Source organism: Leopardus geoffroyi, chromosome C3, assembly GCF_018350155.1.
Source record: "Leopardus geoffroyi isolate Oge1 chromosome C3, O.geoffroyi_Oge1_pat1.0, whole genome shotgun sequence".
Taxonomy (NCBI): domain Eukaryota; kingdom Metazoa; phylum Chordata; class Mammalia; order Carnivora; family Felidae; genus Leopardus; species Leopardus geoffroyi.
Window position 1 is genome coordinate 62,105,739 of NC_059338.1, and position 15,534 is coordinate 62,121,272.

Here is a 15,534-nt window from a genome sequence, read left to right on the forward strand (position 1 = left end):
AGCTTCTCTTTCTACCTCTCCTTCTGCCACTCCCTCCCTCCCTTTCCCTCTCTCTCTCTCTCTCTCTCTCTCTCTCAAAATAAATAAATAAACATTAAAAAAAAAGAAAAAGTAGCTCAGCTCAACACTATGGACTGAGTCAGACTAAGAAGTGCTTATAGTTCACTTATCTAAGGAGAATTTTCAGAGACTTCAAGATGCTCTCGTTTTGTGAAATAAGCCTCCTTTGGGGACTGGGTAAATTACTGGAAAATGAGTACCTGCCATTCACCAGCAGGTAACAAGTACTATAAGAGCGGGCAACTCTGGGCATTGTGGCAGCAGCCAGTGTGGTTAAATCACGGGGACCCAGGCAACCAGGGCAAAGCAGGCAAGGTGGACTCAGGGAAACCCAAGAGGTGGACACAGAAGGCAGCTGTGCCCAGAAGAGGTAGCAACAGGTAGGTCGGCCAAAGCCTGGCCGCTATTAGGGCCCACGGAGACCTCTGGAACGACCACAACGTAGGACGCGAATTGGCAAAGGAGAGGTTATCCACACATGGAGGGCAGGGGACCTGAACCTCATGAGCATCAGAACTTTGTGTGGAACAAAGCAGAGCAACTCACTCAGGTTCACAGAAAGCCAGTCTCTACTTCGTGCAGAAACACAATCTCCTGACCTAAGGCTTCAGATAAATTTGGGGCTAAAAAATGCAGTGCAAGGTTTTATATCTTAAAGTCTTGCAGAATTCAGAAAGAGATTTTGGGAGGGGGGATGGAGAGAAATCAATGGGGAAGCTTCAATAGTGGGCAGATGGTCACTGAAAAGTGCCGCTTCTCTGCGTGATGCATGTGGTGGGTCCTGTGGACACGTGCTGAGGCCTCAGGACCAGGGTGTCTAGGAGGAAGAGGACCAGGGTCTGGCAAGGGGGGAGTGTCTTGTGGGAAGGTTCAGAGAGAAGCCCGGAGCTGTGCACTGGGACCCAGCTTCAGGTGGGCAAGCTTCGTGAGGGAGAGCAATGACTCAGAACCCACATGTCTTCCTGGGACTCATCTCTGGAGCACACAATAGTCAACTGGCATAAAATCTTAACCTAAGCTTTTCCCACATTGGGATCTGCACTGACAGCACGGAGCCTGCTTGGGATTCTCTCTCTCCCTCTCTCTCTGTTCCTCCCCCACTGTGCTCTCTCTCAAAATAAAGAAATAAACCTTAAAAAACAATAAGGAAGGGGGGCGCCTGGGTGGCGTAGTCGGTTAAGCGTCCGACTTCAGCCAGGTCACGATCTCGCGGCCCGTGAGTTCGAGCCCCGCGTCGGGCTCTGGGCTGATGGCTCAGAGCCTGGAGCCTGTTTCCGATTCTGTGTTTCCCTCTCTCTCTGCCCCTCCCCCGTTCATGCTCTGTCTCTCTCTGTCCCAAAAATAAATAAACGTTGAAAAAAAAAAATTTAAAAAAAAAACAATAAGGAAGGAGTCAGATTTGAATTGGAACGCAGCTTGACTCTTACTACGTGGGTAGATTATGTAATAAGTTTGAACCTATCATTTCATCTGTAAAATAAGAACAATAATATCTGCTTTATTGTAAGAATCAGAGATCTAACATTAGGTAACCTTCAGAGTGGCTGGTATATTACAGTCACATGAGAAGTGATAGTTGCCACGATAAAACCATGTAATATTTAAAAAGTGGTCACTTGAGGCATCTGGGTGGCTCAGTCAGTTAAGCGGTGGACTTTGGCTCAGGTCATGATCTCATGGTTTGTGGATTCGAGCCCCACATCTGGTTCTGTGCAGACAGCTGAGAACCTGGAGCCTGCTTCAGATTCTGTGTCCCCCCCTCTCTCTCTGCCCTTCTCCTGCTTGTGCGCACTCTCTCTCTCTTTCTCAAAAATAAACGTTAAAAAAATAAAAATACACAAGAAGTGCTCACTTGTGGCAAGTCACAGCCCACCACCGCCTGGAAGTTCAGTTCCAGACACAGTATGTAAGAAGAACTATCTGCCAAGATAATGTGATGGTCAGATGAGAATATAATAGCAGACTGTGCCCCCAGGTACCAGTAAATAGCATCAGTGAGAACTGCAGGCTAAAGACAAGAAAGCATTTGCATAAAAACTAGATAAGAAAATATCCCAGCCTGCAATATTTCCAAGAGCACTCAGAATAAAGTACTCCATTTATAATATGGGACAAGCTTGGCTTATCTTATGTAGGAAATGTCACAATTATTGAAGCAAAAAGATCACAGTGGAAGTTCACCTTATGGATGCACAAATAATCAATTTCCAATGTTTTGGAAAACACATTAATAATTACCTGTGACTATCTCCTGCAACATGGTGTTTCTAAATCCATAGAAATGGCTCAAAAATCTCATTTTACCTCTCTGATAAATCAGATGTGCTGTGTGTGATGCCATTTATTTTGTTACTATTACTCTTATTATGATGACTATTGTATTGGCATCAGATACTTTGCTATGTTTTACTGGGTCCTCTAGCAAGACACACTTTTTGTAACTCTGCTCTACAAAGGTCATAAACAGCAAGTCATAGATGAGGAAGTAGACATTTTCAACCTTCCTCATGATTTTCTTTAAAAACGATAAAAATACCATTTTTTGCCTTTACCAGATGGGCAAAGATAAAGGATGCGATCCTATGCAATGATGGCAAGATTAGAGAAAACTAGTGTTACATCTGAACGATACAGACCCTTTGGAATACAATTGGTACTATTTATCCAAGTTCAAAATGCATTTACGCTTTGACCTGGAAATTTCATTTCTAGGAATTTCAAGATATTCTCCTACATATGCCTAAGTGTATATGTTAGGATACTCACTGTAGACCTCCAAAGACCATAAATGTCCTTCAAATCAATGAAGGACAGACATACAATATTATATCTATAAAATGAGTGCTATGTAGCCAAGGATCTACGTATTTTAAGTTTACTTATTTAAGTAATCTCTACATCCAACGTGGGGCTTAAACTCACAAGCCCGAGGTCAAGAGCCACACACTCTATTGAATGAGCCAGCCAGGTGCCCCAGATGAACACATTTTAATTGGTAAAGATGTCCAGGAAAAAAACAAACAAACTGTTTAAGGCAGAAAAACAAGATGCAAATCCAGGTCTATAGGCTTCCATTTGTTAGAAAAAAGGTGACAGATATATAGATATACACACTACTTATACATATATAAACAAATGTATACATATATACACACATGCAATATAAAATCATATTTTTAGAAGGATATACAAAAATGTGTTAGCCATGTTTGCCTCTGGGCCAGGAGACCCAGGGTCTGCACTGGGAGATGATTTCATTGTAAGACTCTGCATTTGTATATTTTTATCATCTGTATGTATCAGTTTTTCAGCTGCATAAACAGTTAGCTGTTTGAAGAGGCAAAGATCCAATGGTATAACTTAGAAATATGCTGGGGCGCCTGGGTGGCGCAGTCGGTTAAGCGTCCGACTTCAGCCAGGTCACGATCTCACGGTCCGTGAGTTCGAGCCCCGCGTCGGGCTCTGGGCTGATGGCTCAGAGCCTGGAGCCTGTTTCCGATTCTGTGTCTCCCTCTCTCTCTGCCCCTCCCCCGTTCATGCTCTGTCTCTCTCTGTCCCAAAAATAAATAAACGTTGAAAAAAAAAATTTTTAAACAAATGTTTTTAAATGTCATTTCTGGCCCTGGATGCTATCTGTCTTTGTGAGTATGACTCAAAATACAAGTGGATGACAGAACACCTCACTCGATGGGCACTTTGCCATCTTGCACATGAGCAGTCCCTCACTCTTGCCTCACGGCAGCACGGAAGGGGGGGTGTCAGTTCTAAAATGAGAATGCTGAGGTGACTGGTTTCCTTGAGGAGGCTTCCATGAGGTGACCAGCTCTGTTGAAGGCAGGAACGGGGTGATTCCAGGTCTTCTGCGCCTAAGTTCAGAGCTCCAGACACATCACCACATCAAATGTGAGTCAAATCTAAAAACCAACTTCGGACTTGCGATCTGATTGCAGAAGCTTTCACTGCTCGAAGCTGTCTCTTCCAGGCTCACTGTTCTAAGTCTCTCCTCTGAAACATGACCCTGTTCTTAAATGCTACATTCCCGACCTGCAAGCTGCCCTCAATACCAAAAGTTATAAGACTTTGGAAGCTGAGTTCCAGTGAATTCTGTAACAGATTTTCCTGGCAATTTCTTTAATTGAAAGTTCTGATTACCACGTTATTCTAATTACAGGTCTATAACCAAATACATGAATATCCACCAAGCATACCCACGTAGGTTTTCTTTTTATTTTTCTCCCCACACCCTCGGTCAATGTTTCTCTCACTTCAGATAAGGATTAAGCTCTCCTTGGTCACTTGGACAGGCTTTTCCTGCACAGGCAGCTGTGTTTTCTGTCCCCAAAGCTATTCATGATTATCAATTATGGCTGTGCCTACAAGGGTTCAGTGAACTTTTTGAAAAATATATCCCACATTCAAATTATCTTTTTGGAGAACAAACGTGGCAACAGGAAATGTCAACATCGTTAATCATATATTAAGCTTCATTATAATTAAACCTTTGAAATAATTAGCTTTGCTGCTTCCCAAAGTGGTAATTATAGACATCAGCAAGTATCACACTCTCTCAAATATCTTCCTTTAAACATTAGATGTTAAAGATAAAAGATTATTTTAAAAGCAATCTTTGAGATTTTATGTGTTGGAATATAAATGGCACTTTCATGGTCCTGGGATATCGGATCTCTCGTGATTCAGGAAATTTGAATTTTACTTGACCCAATGGTGAAACCAAGATGTTGGTATATGCTGTTTCATATGAGAGTAGAGTTCAGAAGAACAAAAATATCTGAATTTAGAAGTCTGAGAACTTCTGTTTTCCTTCATTTAAAACCAAGAATTTGCCTTCCATTCCCATTTTTTTAAATTTTTTTATTTATTCCCATTTTTTTTTTTAATTTTAGAGCAAGCAAGTGGCAGACAGAGGAAGATCCCAGTGTCCTGGGATCATGACCTGAGACAAAATCAAAAGTTGACACTTAACTGACTGAGTTACTCAGAGGCCCCCCGCCATTCCCAATTATTAAAAGTTGTTTATTTGATGCTAGTTAGAAAAAAAAATTATGTGTCAGATTATTCTATTTAATTTTAGCAATTCCCCAGATTTCTTCTAACTCATTTCCATGTGATGGCCTTTAAGTATACAATCTACAAACTTCCATGCTTCCTGTCATAATGCTTAGTTATTCCCCCAAAGCAAATTCCACCATGGAGAGTAATAAATTAATCTAGATAATACATACTATCTCAATGAGTGGTACACTCCCATAATTTATACTTGTGTTGACACAAAATCACTGCCCATTAGAAAAGAGGAACTGCTCAGTCCTAATGTGTGAGCCACTGAAGAAGACGCAAAAGAGAAAAACTGATGGAATCTTGGGTTCCCAGGGAGTTCTGACGTAGTGGAGTAGACAATAGAGAGACAGAAGTGCTGAGAACATCAATAGAAGGCCCAAGCTGCCATTACAGAAATGAAATGATTTCCTAGGTTTAGAAAGTGGGCCAAGGAGTGAGAAATCAAAGCAGGTGGGGTACCTCTGCCCTGGTCCCCAGGAGAATGTGGATGCCCAGATGATGAGCAGAGGCTCAACACAGAAAGAAAGCAACATGTAGTGAGAGCCTAACTAAGACCAAGCAGGGTTCCAGGTACTCTCCATTAACAATGCATAGGAAAGAGCTGGGCCAGCTGGTGCACAGAGAGAAAAGGCAAGAAAAGAAAGAAATTATGGCCTGAGCTAGGGATCTGGGCATCACTTGGTGAGAGGTGGAGGTGAAATCACAGGAATGGGGTCGAAATTGCCAAAGTGGAGATTGGGAAAAGAGAGAGGAGATTTGAATAACCCATATCATGTACTGCCTGGCTGTGGAAATGGGCAGTGTAGAGTATGAGAGACTCAATATACAAATGGGAAGTGGTCAGACCATATATCTAAAAACTACACTCTTCCCCACAACCTGAAGCAGCCTGACAAAGACACCAACTTCTCACCTACAGCAAGGATCCCGGTAATCCAGTCTGCTAGAAGTCAGACCCGCAGGAAGGCAGGCTGCTATGTTCAGTAACAACCCAGGACACCAAACAATAACTCTGTAACCAAAATGGCCAGGACTTGATTAATAACAGGACAGCTTCCCTAATCTTTCACTTCCAACTTGAGACCAACCAGGGAGACCCAAATATGCTGCCCCACGCAATCACATAGGATGTCCTGCTTCGAGTTAGCTCTTGCAGACAGCCTCCTATCAGGGCACATCGGAAACCTTCCCATCCCTGCTACGAAGCTCTCCCACTCCTCTGCCTGACTGAGTCTCTAAATGCAAGCAGCATTTCTCTTTCTACGGCAAGCTCTGAACAGACTTTGCTTTTCTCATTGGTGTTCATCTATTTCCACAGGATTACATGCACAGACAGAGAGGTTCACTTGGAGAGGACAAAAGAAAACCTCTTCCCAAGGAAAAATGGGAGGTGGGAAGGACGAGCTAAAGACACTCAGAGTCTCAGTTGTAGGAGAGCTGCAGGAGTTCTACTAGGTGGATGCCATCTTGTCAATGCAATAATCTCTGATCAGAGACTCAGGAGAAGGCCAGGGCTCCAGGAAAGACAGAGGAGTGCAAAACTGGAAGGAGGCAAGATGGGGCCGACCAGAAATGGGTGATATGCTCGCTTCAGTTTAAGAGAGTGTGCTACACACAGTACCATCTCCTCTCCTTCCTCAGAACCTGCATGATTTGGTAAGAAATGGATACTGGCACTATAAAAGGAAGAACACATCAAGAAAATTATACAGGAACTAGGTTCGTTGTGTGCTCAAATGGAGAAACCGGGGAAGGATGTAAAACAAAAGCTTTAGAGCGAGTGTCTGCTTTTATTCTATCTTTCATCATTTTTGTTGGGTTGGTACATTGGAAATCTATTTGTAGGACCAGGTGCTCTAGGCTTTTAAGTTCTTTGATGTTCCCTTCAGATGCAGATGTAGATTAAAGTTTTTCTTCCTCTTTAGACAGTCAGAAAAGTGCTCGGATACCAAACACTGAAGCCAAAAACCAAATGGAATCTTCTAAATTTGGGAGAAATTTAGGGAGAAACTCTAATTTAAAAACATAGTTGGGTTTGTCAATATAAAGCAGGATGATTCAAAGTTAATGTACATAAATGGAAAAACTTGTAGTTTAAGAAAAGAATGGAAAATGGATTATAAGCTCTTCCTTAATTTGGAGCAAAGTACAAAGAAACTTTAAAGAGGCTATGAACATTGGCATGAACTCGTGTTCCTTCATAAAAGGAGTTAACAGCCAATTTTCTGAGCATTTATTGTATGACAGATGCTACTGTATGAAAGGCACTTGCATTAATATATTTCATCCTTCCAGAAGTCTTTCAAGTAAGACAAAATGATTATCTTTATTACACTGATAAAAACAAGTGGTACAGTAAAATCAAGAAACTTGCTCAAGATTGCAAATCTCCTAAGTGGTACAGCCATACTGAAACCCAGATAACTTGGCCCCATAGTTCCTGTTCTGATGTCTATTAAACGAAGGGAAAGAAGGAGGGAGGGACATTGCTCAGTCACAAAAGTAATTTAAAGCACCTTTCCTCTGGTATCATTTTATCTACCACCAACACTTGTGGGACAATCTAATGACACCCTAGAACTTAGATTCTGTTTAAAAAAAATTTTTTTTAATGTTTATTTATGTTTGAGAGAAGGGGGGGTGGTGGGAGGGAGAGAGAGAGAGACAGTGTGTGGGACTGCAAGGGAGGGGCAGAGAGAGATGGAGACAGAATCTGAAGCAAGCTCCAGGCTCTGATCTGTCAGCACAGAGCCTGATGCAGGGCTTGAACTCACAAGCCGTGGGATCATGACCTGAGCTGAAGTTGGATGCTCAACCAACTGAGCCACCCAGGCACCCCTAGATTCTGGTTTTTAAAAGAATTCTTCACAAAAAAGGAACCAGAGCTCATTGGAAAGTGGATAATAATATATCCCAGAACGAGAAAATTCAAAATGGGGCCAGAAAGCAAAGCTGCTCTCAGAGATATCTGGAATAGTGTCAAAAAGGAGAAAATATAGCTTCCAGTGGCCAAGTAATGACAGTTTGGGCATTAAAGGGAAAACAATGATTAAAGTCCACTGGAGCAAGTTTGAGTCTGTAAAGATAGCTGTAAGGTCATGATACTCAAAAGACAAAGGACAAAACACAAGGAAGTGATTGTCAATGCACAAAAGTTTCTCAATACTGTTTTCTAGAAATGTTACATATTGATGGACTAAATTATGGATGTCCTACACTAGAGTTGCAACTGGGTTATTAATATAGATATGTGTAGAGATATTGTTTATTATTTTATGTAAGAAAATAGTGGATCAGAGGAACAAAGTCGTAAAACAAAGTATAAGAAAATATAAAACAGAGAAGTCAGGTTTTCAATAGAGAAATTGAAAAATTTAGGAAGCAGATGTGAAAAATGCACATGTAGAGGGCTGGTATATTACCAAGTGAGTCTGGCTCTTGCTATACTTCCTGTGATGGTCTAAACCACTCTTTAATGGTGAACCATTCTGGTAATTTATACATTGGTTACCCAGGCTTAGATATTTCATGGGCCCCATTCTGTGCAGACTCAAGTCCTTTCACTAGGATTAAAGAAAATCCCCAGGTTCAGGAACAGTAGGAATCATAGATGTAGATTTTTTTGGTCTAATCCCTCATGCTTCAGGCCAAGTAGGCAAAAGCTCAAATGGATATGCAGATTTGGAGGCAAGAGTAAGCCCCACCGGGACAGTAGCCACACAGACATGTGGCTGATTCAGGAGGATGAGGGACAAGCGTGAGGAGATCCAGGAGCAAGTGTCAATCAACATGATCAGAAGACAATGATAACCCACCCCAATTTTATGTTTATGCAGTTAATGATAGTTTACAGAAATTAGCTGCCAAGTTATTATAGGAATTGTGCCTGGGGTGGAGAAGGAGGAGGATGTGGACTGTTTCTCTGTGCATTTATCAGGGAGATGTAATTAAGAAAAGTCCTTCTCGTAAATGTGTAATGGTGTCTCTACTGAGTGGGGAAGTAATGACCCACAGCAATGGATGAGAGGTGAGAGAGACACAGCTGAAAAATACAAAATGGAGGCCTCTTACCTGAAAGGGTGGCCAGTGCACATGTGAGCAGGTGTTCTGCAGGTGAACAGCACCTGGATGTAAGTTCCAGTGTCCCTACTGGTCCCTGGGGATGTGCTGTGTGGGAACCTGCACAGCGCACTTATCTCTTGCAAGAATGGTATAAAATTATAATTAGAGGCACCAGCAAATCATAAAAGAGCCAAGCCACAGGATGTATACAGTCTCAACTGGCAGGTGAAGCCATTCTTAACTATGCAGTGATGCCCCTGAGCCCACTGAGATGCAGTTTTCCAGAAGAAACCAGAAAATCTGCCCTTCACCATCTGTAGTAGTCAAGTGACACAGAGGTCGATATTTATAGAGACTGAATCAGCGATTAAACACAAAGGAAAATGATGGAAAATACACTGAAATTTGGTACAAAAAGGCAAAGAAATAGGTCAAAGTCATTTACTGATGTCAAAGATCTTGTCTCCTGGCACAATTAAGGCCTTTTAAAAGACACTTGGGAAGATAAGAGCAGCTGCTATTTCAGATGCATGTGGAAAATTATGCCAGTCGGGAGCATCACTAACCTACTATTAGTACAATATTTTAGCAGCAAAGTAACAAAAAGGAGAAAATAAAACGAGATGTCAGAAAAAATATAAACAGGATATTTTTTATAGGGAGATAAATTTTTTCAGAAAGATGTAAAAGTTAGGGAAACATTGTGTGGGCAGTACGATTTCGAGTAGTAATCTATCAGAGGATAGAAAGGCATCTCGGCTACTTGGCTAGTTAGTAGAGATAAGATGAATTAAAGCAACACACAGATGCCCCTTGAACAACGCAGGGGTTACAGGTGCCAAACTCTGTGCAGTCAAAACTCCACGTGTAACTTCTGGCCTCCCCCAAACCTAACTACTCATAGCCTACTGTTGAGCAGAGGCCTCACTGATAAAATCAACAGTCGATTAAGTAATACATACTGTATCCTTCCAATAAGGTAAGCTAGAGAGAAGAAAATGTTCTTAAGAAAATCATCAGGGAAAGAAGTACATTTACAGGACTGTATTGATCAAAAACAATCTGCATTATTAGTGGACCTGTGCAGTTCGAACCTGGATTATTCAAGGGTCAGCAGTGTGTAGGAAAGGCTGCAGTGGATGAGATCTTGGGGAGAGGCCATCACAACAGCAGGAAGGGAAGGCACTGGTGGGCTAGACTGCCATGTAGTCTTCCAACTTTCAGGACCAAGGAGAGCTACAAACACATGGGGAGTTTAATTACAAGGCAGCAAGATCTCAGCAAAGGTTGAAATGAGCAGGCAACAAGCACTCTTCACAATAATGACACCAGAAGGAGAAAACATAAAGAGGAAACTGGAGGCCAGGGAGGTAAATGGTACCTGGAAGGTAAGCATCATGTGATCCTGTTTAGTGCCCCCCCAAGCTAGAGTCTAGGGAGCTCGGTGCCAAGATGAGAAGGAGGTCGGGAGACGAAGAGATACACTTTTGTGCAGAGGCACTAAGTTGAGATTGGCATACTACTGGGAGCTTTCTGCAGGAGGCAGTGTTCCCCGCCAGGTCTGCATCAGCACCACCATACTCAGTGGTACATCTCCAAACTATCCCTCCTCTCTCGCCAGGGGTACCCCTGTCTGGGGAAACCTGGGACTAAAGCACAGTTCAACTCCCTCTCCTCAACAGGCTGTAATAGGACTGAAGCTATGGCTGAGGCTTCTCTGAGGACAAGGATGGGTGGAATCAGGAGTCAACCAGCAGAAAGGACTGGCAGGGTGGCTGAAGCAAGAGATCCAAGGAGGCAGGTGAAGACGTTAGGATCCTGCATCAAGCATCATGGACACACCAGCCATGGTCTAGCAGTTGGAGAAGAAGAAAATTAAAACAAATGGGGCTGGTATAGAAAGAGATTCTAAGAACTGGGAGATTAAATATGCAAATGAACAATGGCAAGACCATGTATATAAAAACTAGACTCCACCCCACAAGCTGCAGCAGCCTGACCAAGACACCAACCTCTTGCCTACAATAACCAGCCCAGGGAGCCAGCCAGCAGTAAGGCAGGCTCGTAGGAAGTCAGGCTATTTCTAGTAACAATTCAAGACACCAAACAATAACTCCTGTAACCTTGTGCTCCAAATGACTGGGACTTGATTAATAACTACCAGCTTCCCTAATTTTTGTCCCTACTTCCAACTCAGGACCAAGCAGATGTCTTGATTCTAGAAGCTGGCCAGCCTCCAGCTTCCCCTAGGCCAACAACCCCTACCAGGGCCCTAGCAGGGCACACCTAAAGGCTTCCCTTTTTCCACTAGAAAGCTCACCAGATCCTCTACCTGCCTTTGAGTCTCTGCCAAAACACGAGTGATGGTGGCTGACTGCTTTGCCATAGCCAGCCCTGAATAAAGTCTCTATTCTCCTGCAGTTGTCTTCATTTCCTTCCCCAGAACCAAAGACTATGCTTAGAATAAAGCAGATTCAGGATAAGTGAGGATGTGGGAGGAATAGGAAGTTGGTGTGAAGAGAGAAGGGGGTTTTACCACCGTGGAAGGGAAGGAGAGGGGAGTATTTACATATTGCTTGTTGTGAGTTTCCTGCTGCTTTCTTATGGGGTATGCAATTTACCAATAAAGCTTCGTGAGACAGATTTCTTTTAATCTACCACTTTTTTTTTAATTTTTTTTTTAATTTTTTTTTCAACATTTTTATTTATTTTTGGGACAGAGAGAGACAGAGCATGAACGGGGGAGGGGCAGAGAGAGAGGGAGACACAGAATCGGAAACAGGCTCCAGGCTCTGAGCCATCAGCCCAGAGCCTGACGCGGGGCTCGAACTCACGGACCGCGAGATCGTGACCTGGCTGAAGTCGGACGCTCAACTGACTGCGCCACCCAGGCGCCCCTAATCTACCACTTTTGAGAGAAACAATTCTAAAACATCCTTCATAACCCACCAGGAGGGAGTGGAGGCCAAGGCCTAGGGTCCCTTTTTTTACCGTGCCAGGCTACGCCCCAAGTCCTCTCTGTAGCAACAAAGCCACAACTGTCTCATTATTAACTGCATTGCAGCTCCTCCTTCACTCCTGCCATGTGCTGTAAATGGGTGTTGAATGAAATAATGAAACTAATTTCTTGTCCAAATTTACAGAGTTAGTAAGTGCTATAATGTAGATCTGAATCCGGATCTTTCTGATTTCAAAGTCTATGGCTGTTCACTGCATTAGGCTTACTTGGAAGTATAATGTGAAATGGACATTAGATTTATTGACTCGAGGTGGTAAAAACAGCAGGCTAGGGTCTTGGGAAGTTAATTTTAGTTATGAAGTACAATGGCGAGAGATGGAACTGATGGTTGGGAGGTTGTTAGGCATGGACGAGAGAAGGTGGAAAGTGCCAGAATTAGCAGGTGATGTTACCTCTGGATAAGGAGGGAGCAGATTATGTGAGAAAGTTCCATCATGTTAAAATGAGAACTACCGAGAACGGACGGTGGGGCCATGGGTTGTCTGGAGACTGGGACATACCAGAAGCACCTACTGAACGGCTAAGAATGCAGGAGAAACACAAACAGGGGCCAAGGCTGCAGAAGAGAGGGAGATTGGAGGGGCTGCATGTTCTAGAAAACCTGGCTCCGGGAGGTGGAACCCGGTAACCAGCCAGGGATTCCACTACCAAGGGGAAAGGCAGCCGGGAATGGTGGGTAATTGGAAGAACATGTTCCAGATTGAGGGTGAAGCAGCGTTGAGTCATTAGGATTTAATTATTGACTTAAATGGAAGCAGTCAGCAGACCCAAATTCCAGCTGTCTGAGTTTAAAGTAAAAACTGGATCCAAGTATAGCTTCTCACAAGTGAAAAGAGGAATAGTTGTAAGACTCCCTCGTTTTTTTGTTGAAAATCACAAATACCTGGTAACGTGTGTTAAAAGGTCCTGCATATTTAGTCTCACAGAAGTTGGTATAGTTTGACCTTTATAAAGTTGCTTTCTGGGTGCTGGGGTTGGCCATGTGAAGTACCCAGCACACTTTATCACCAAGTGAGGTGAGAGGGGTCAGAGTCAATCCACAGACTAAGATGAGTCACTGGCCCCTCATCCATGGATGTTTCTATCTGTCACATGATGGGGTTCTCAGAAGGTACTGATGCAGGAGTATTCAGGAGGAAGACGGTGACAATCTACTGTCATTCTATCACTTCAATTATAATCCCAACACAATTTTTCTCCCAAATCAAGTCTGGGAAGTAAATATATTTAGGAGCCCCTTCCCAACAAGTTAGAATAAATCTAAAATGTATGCTCATTTCTCTTTTGTATCCTTTGTTCTGTATAGAATGTTACTGTCTGGTAACTAGACTGTAATGTACCATGGGTTAAAAAAAAGAAAAACTTCAATTGTCTTATCCAGACACTTTTTGTGTCTTACATTCAACCCTCAAGGAAAAATATCCAAGATAAAAACTCATGTACACATTACCAAGTTGCTGTTGATCTTAAGCCAGAAAAGAGGGGCACTTAGACTAATGCTTGCCACAGGGAAAAATTACAATTAAAATTCATTTATAACCTCTAGTTTATACTAACTATTGTAGTTGTGTGCCCTAACTTCAGCTCTGCAGTAACGTGTAGTAAAAATAGACTCCTTATCCATCTCCCCACCAACCTTGACACTTTCCTACACCCTCTCCATGACCTAAAATTTAAAAAGTAGCAGCTTACGAACAGGTGGATGAGATTTATGGGGATAAAAACCATGCTCTGAAGGCTCTGCCAGTCAGGGATGACCCCAAAGAAATGTTATTTAAGGTAACTGAAGAGACATAATACATACATAGAGACAGATTGAGGAGATGTCTGTCTTCTTATAGGACACTCTATTTAATCCCAAAGTTTAAGTTGGAATTTTTCCTGAGATGGGTGCTTTTTTACCTTCCATTTGACGTGACAGCTAGCATGGTGCCCTTTGTCCATTTGGGGCACTCATTTTTTCCAGGCTTATCACGAAACAAACCAAAACCTCATAGAGAGGGGTCTCCAGAAATGCAGACTGTACAAAATTTCACCTTGTCAACCATCCCTCCCTACAGAGTATGTCCAAACTGTATAGAACTGTAATTGAATGAAATCATGGCTCATGCTCATTCCCTTGGTCTAAAAAGTAAGAGCATCGGCTGGACAGACTCCTGCCTCAGCTTCAGCCCAAGGGGATGATGGATGATCAAATGTGTTTCTAATTTTCTCTCCACTGTCTAGGGTTCTCTTTGGCTTTCCTGCCCACCCCCTAAAAGAGAAGTTTTGTTTGTTACCTCTTACCGACATTTATTTTGACAATTTTTTTCTGAGAGACCATCCTCATCCTCTCCCATGATGTCCACGGCAGAAAATATCAACGCGACAAGAATGGCAAAGCAGCATACCAGGGCGAAGATCACAATGCATTTCTGCTGGGACTGTCAAGAAAAAGAAGATAAAGAAAAGTGAGAAGCAGCTTTCACTTAGAAAAGTCGGGAACTGATGGCTTTTCAAAATCCTTTGGGAAACAATTACTTCCGTCACTGCCAGCGGAGGGCTGCCCTCCAAGTGAAGTCTTGATGTTCATTCCCGAACACAGCCTTCAAGCCCCACTAAGTGTCTTAGAACAGCTAAAGAATTCAAGTGCTGTATCGAGACTTCTGAACAAGTTCTCTCTTCCCTTTTCTGATCAAAAGCAGTCCAGGAGATCTGGAGACCTTCTACAAGATCTTCTACAGAGAGCACTACAAGACCCATTAGCGCAAATTAAAAATGAAACACAGGGTGGTTCGATAATTACTCCCCGTCTCCTGTTACTACCAGCACCTTCCAAACTCTGTGCAAAGTGCCCTCAAACCCTGTATCCCCTTGCTTTCCCAACCTCCTCTTGCTCTAAGACCTTTATTATGATGGCTTCAGGACAGATGCCCCTGGCAGGCCAGGATGAGTTCTGCAGCTTGATCAGAAATGAGATCTATCAGATGCCAGCCTTTGGGTCATTTAACTGACATAGTTCATTTCAAAATACTGAACGCAATCATAACCAACATTCACACTCGTGATACAATTTTCACTTAGAAACAGAAGCTGAAGGTCCAGCCACTCAGGTCCTTATCTTTGGTCCAAGTGTTGTATTCTGAGACATCCCTGTCTCCAGGGGTTCATGGCCATAGGTGGCAGAAGACAGGGCCGCGGTCACTGGGCAGCAGCCATGGCCACCAGAACAAACAATTTTGCCTGGGTTCTATTTATTAGATAAAACTGGACGGGGAAGAGAAAGAACAATTTTTAAGTGTTCCCGAAGCTTTTAGGGATTATGTACAGGAGGG

At 42.8% G+C, this 15,534-nt stretch overlaps 1 protein-coding gene and 1 long non-coding RNA gene across 5 annotated transcripts in view; one reads left to right on the forward strand and one right to left on the reverse strand.

Moving 5' to 3' along the window:
• The window catches only part of PLD5 (phospholipase D family member 5), a 422,286-nt gene that overhangs the window by 238,920 nt on the left and 167,832 nt on the right, over nucleotides 1-15,534 (reverse strand). For 3 of the 4 annotated variants that reach the window (XM_045453115.1, XM_045453118.1, XM_045453116.1), the window contains exon 2: nucleotides 14,507-14,643. In XM_045453115.1, coding sequence (XP_045309071.1) covers nucleotides 14,507-14,643 — 137 coding nt within the window. Of the gene's footprint in view, nucleotides 1-14,499; nucleotides 14,644-15,534 lie in introns of those variants that run through there. The other variant, XM_045453119.1, reaches the window with a different exon arrangement.
• LOC123585215 lies at nucleotides 235-14,612 on the forward strand. The gene is made up of 2 exons (XR_006705981.1): nucleotides 235-440; nucleotides 14,447-14,612. It is a non-coding gene; the product is annotated as an uncharacterized LOC123585215 (long non-coding RNA).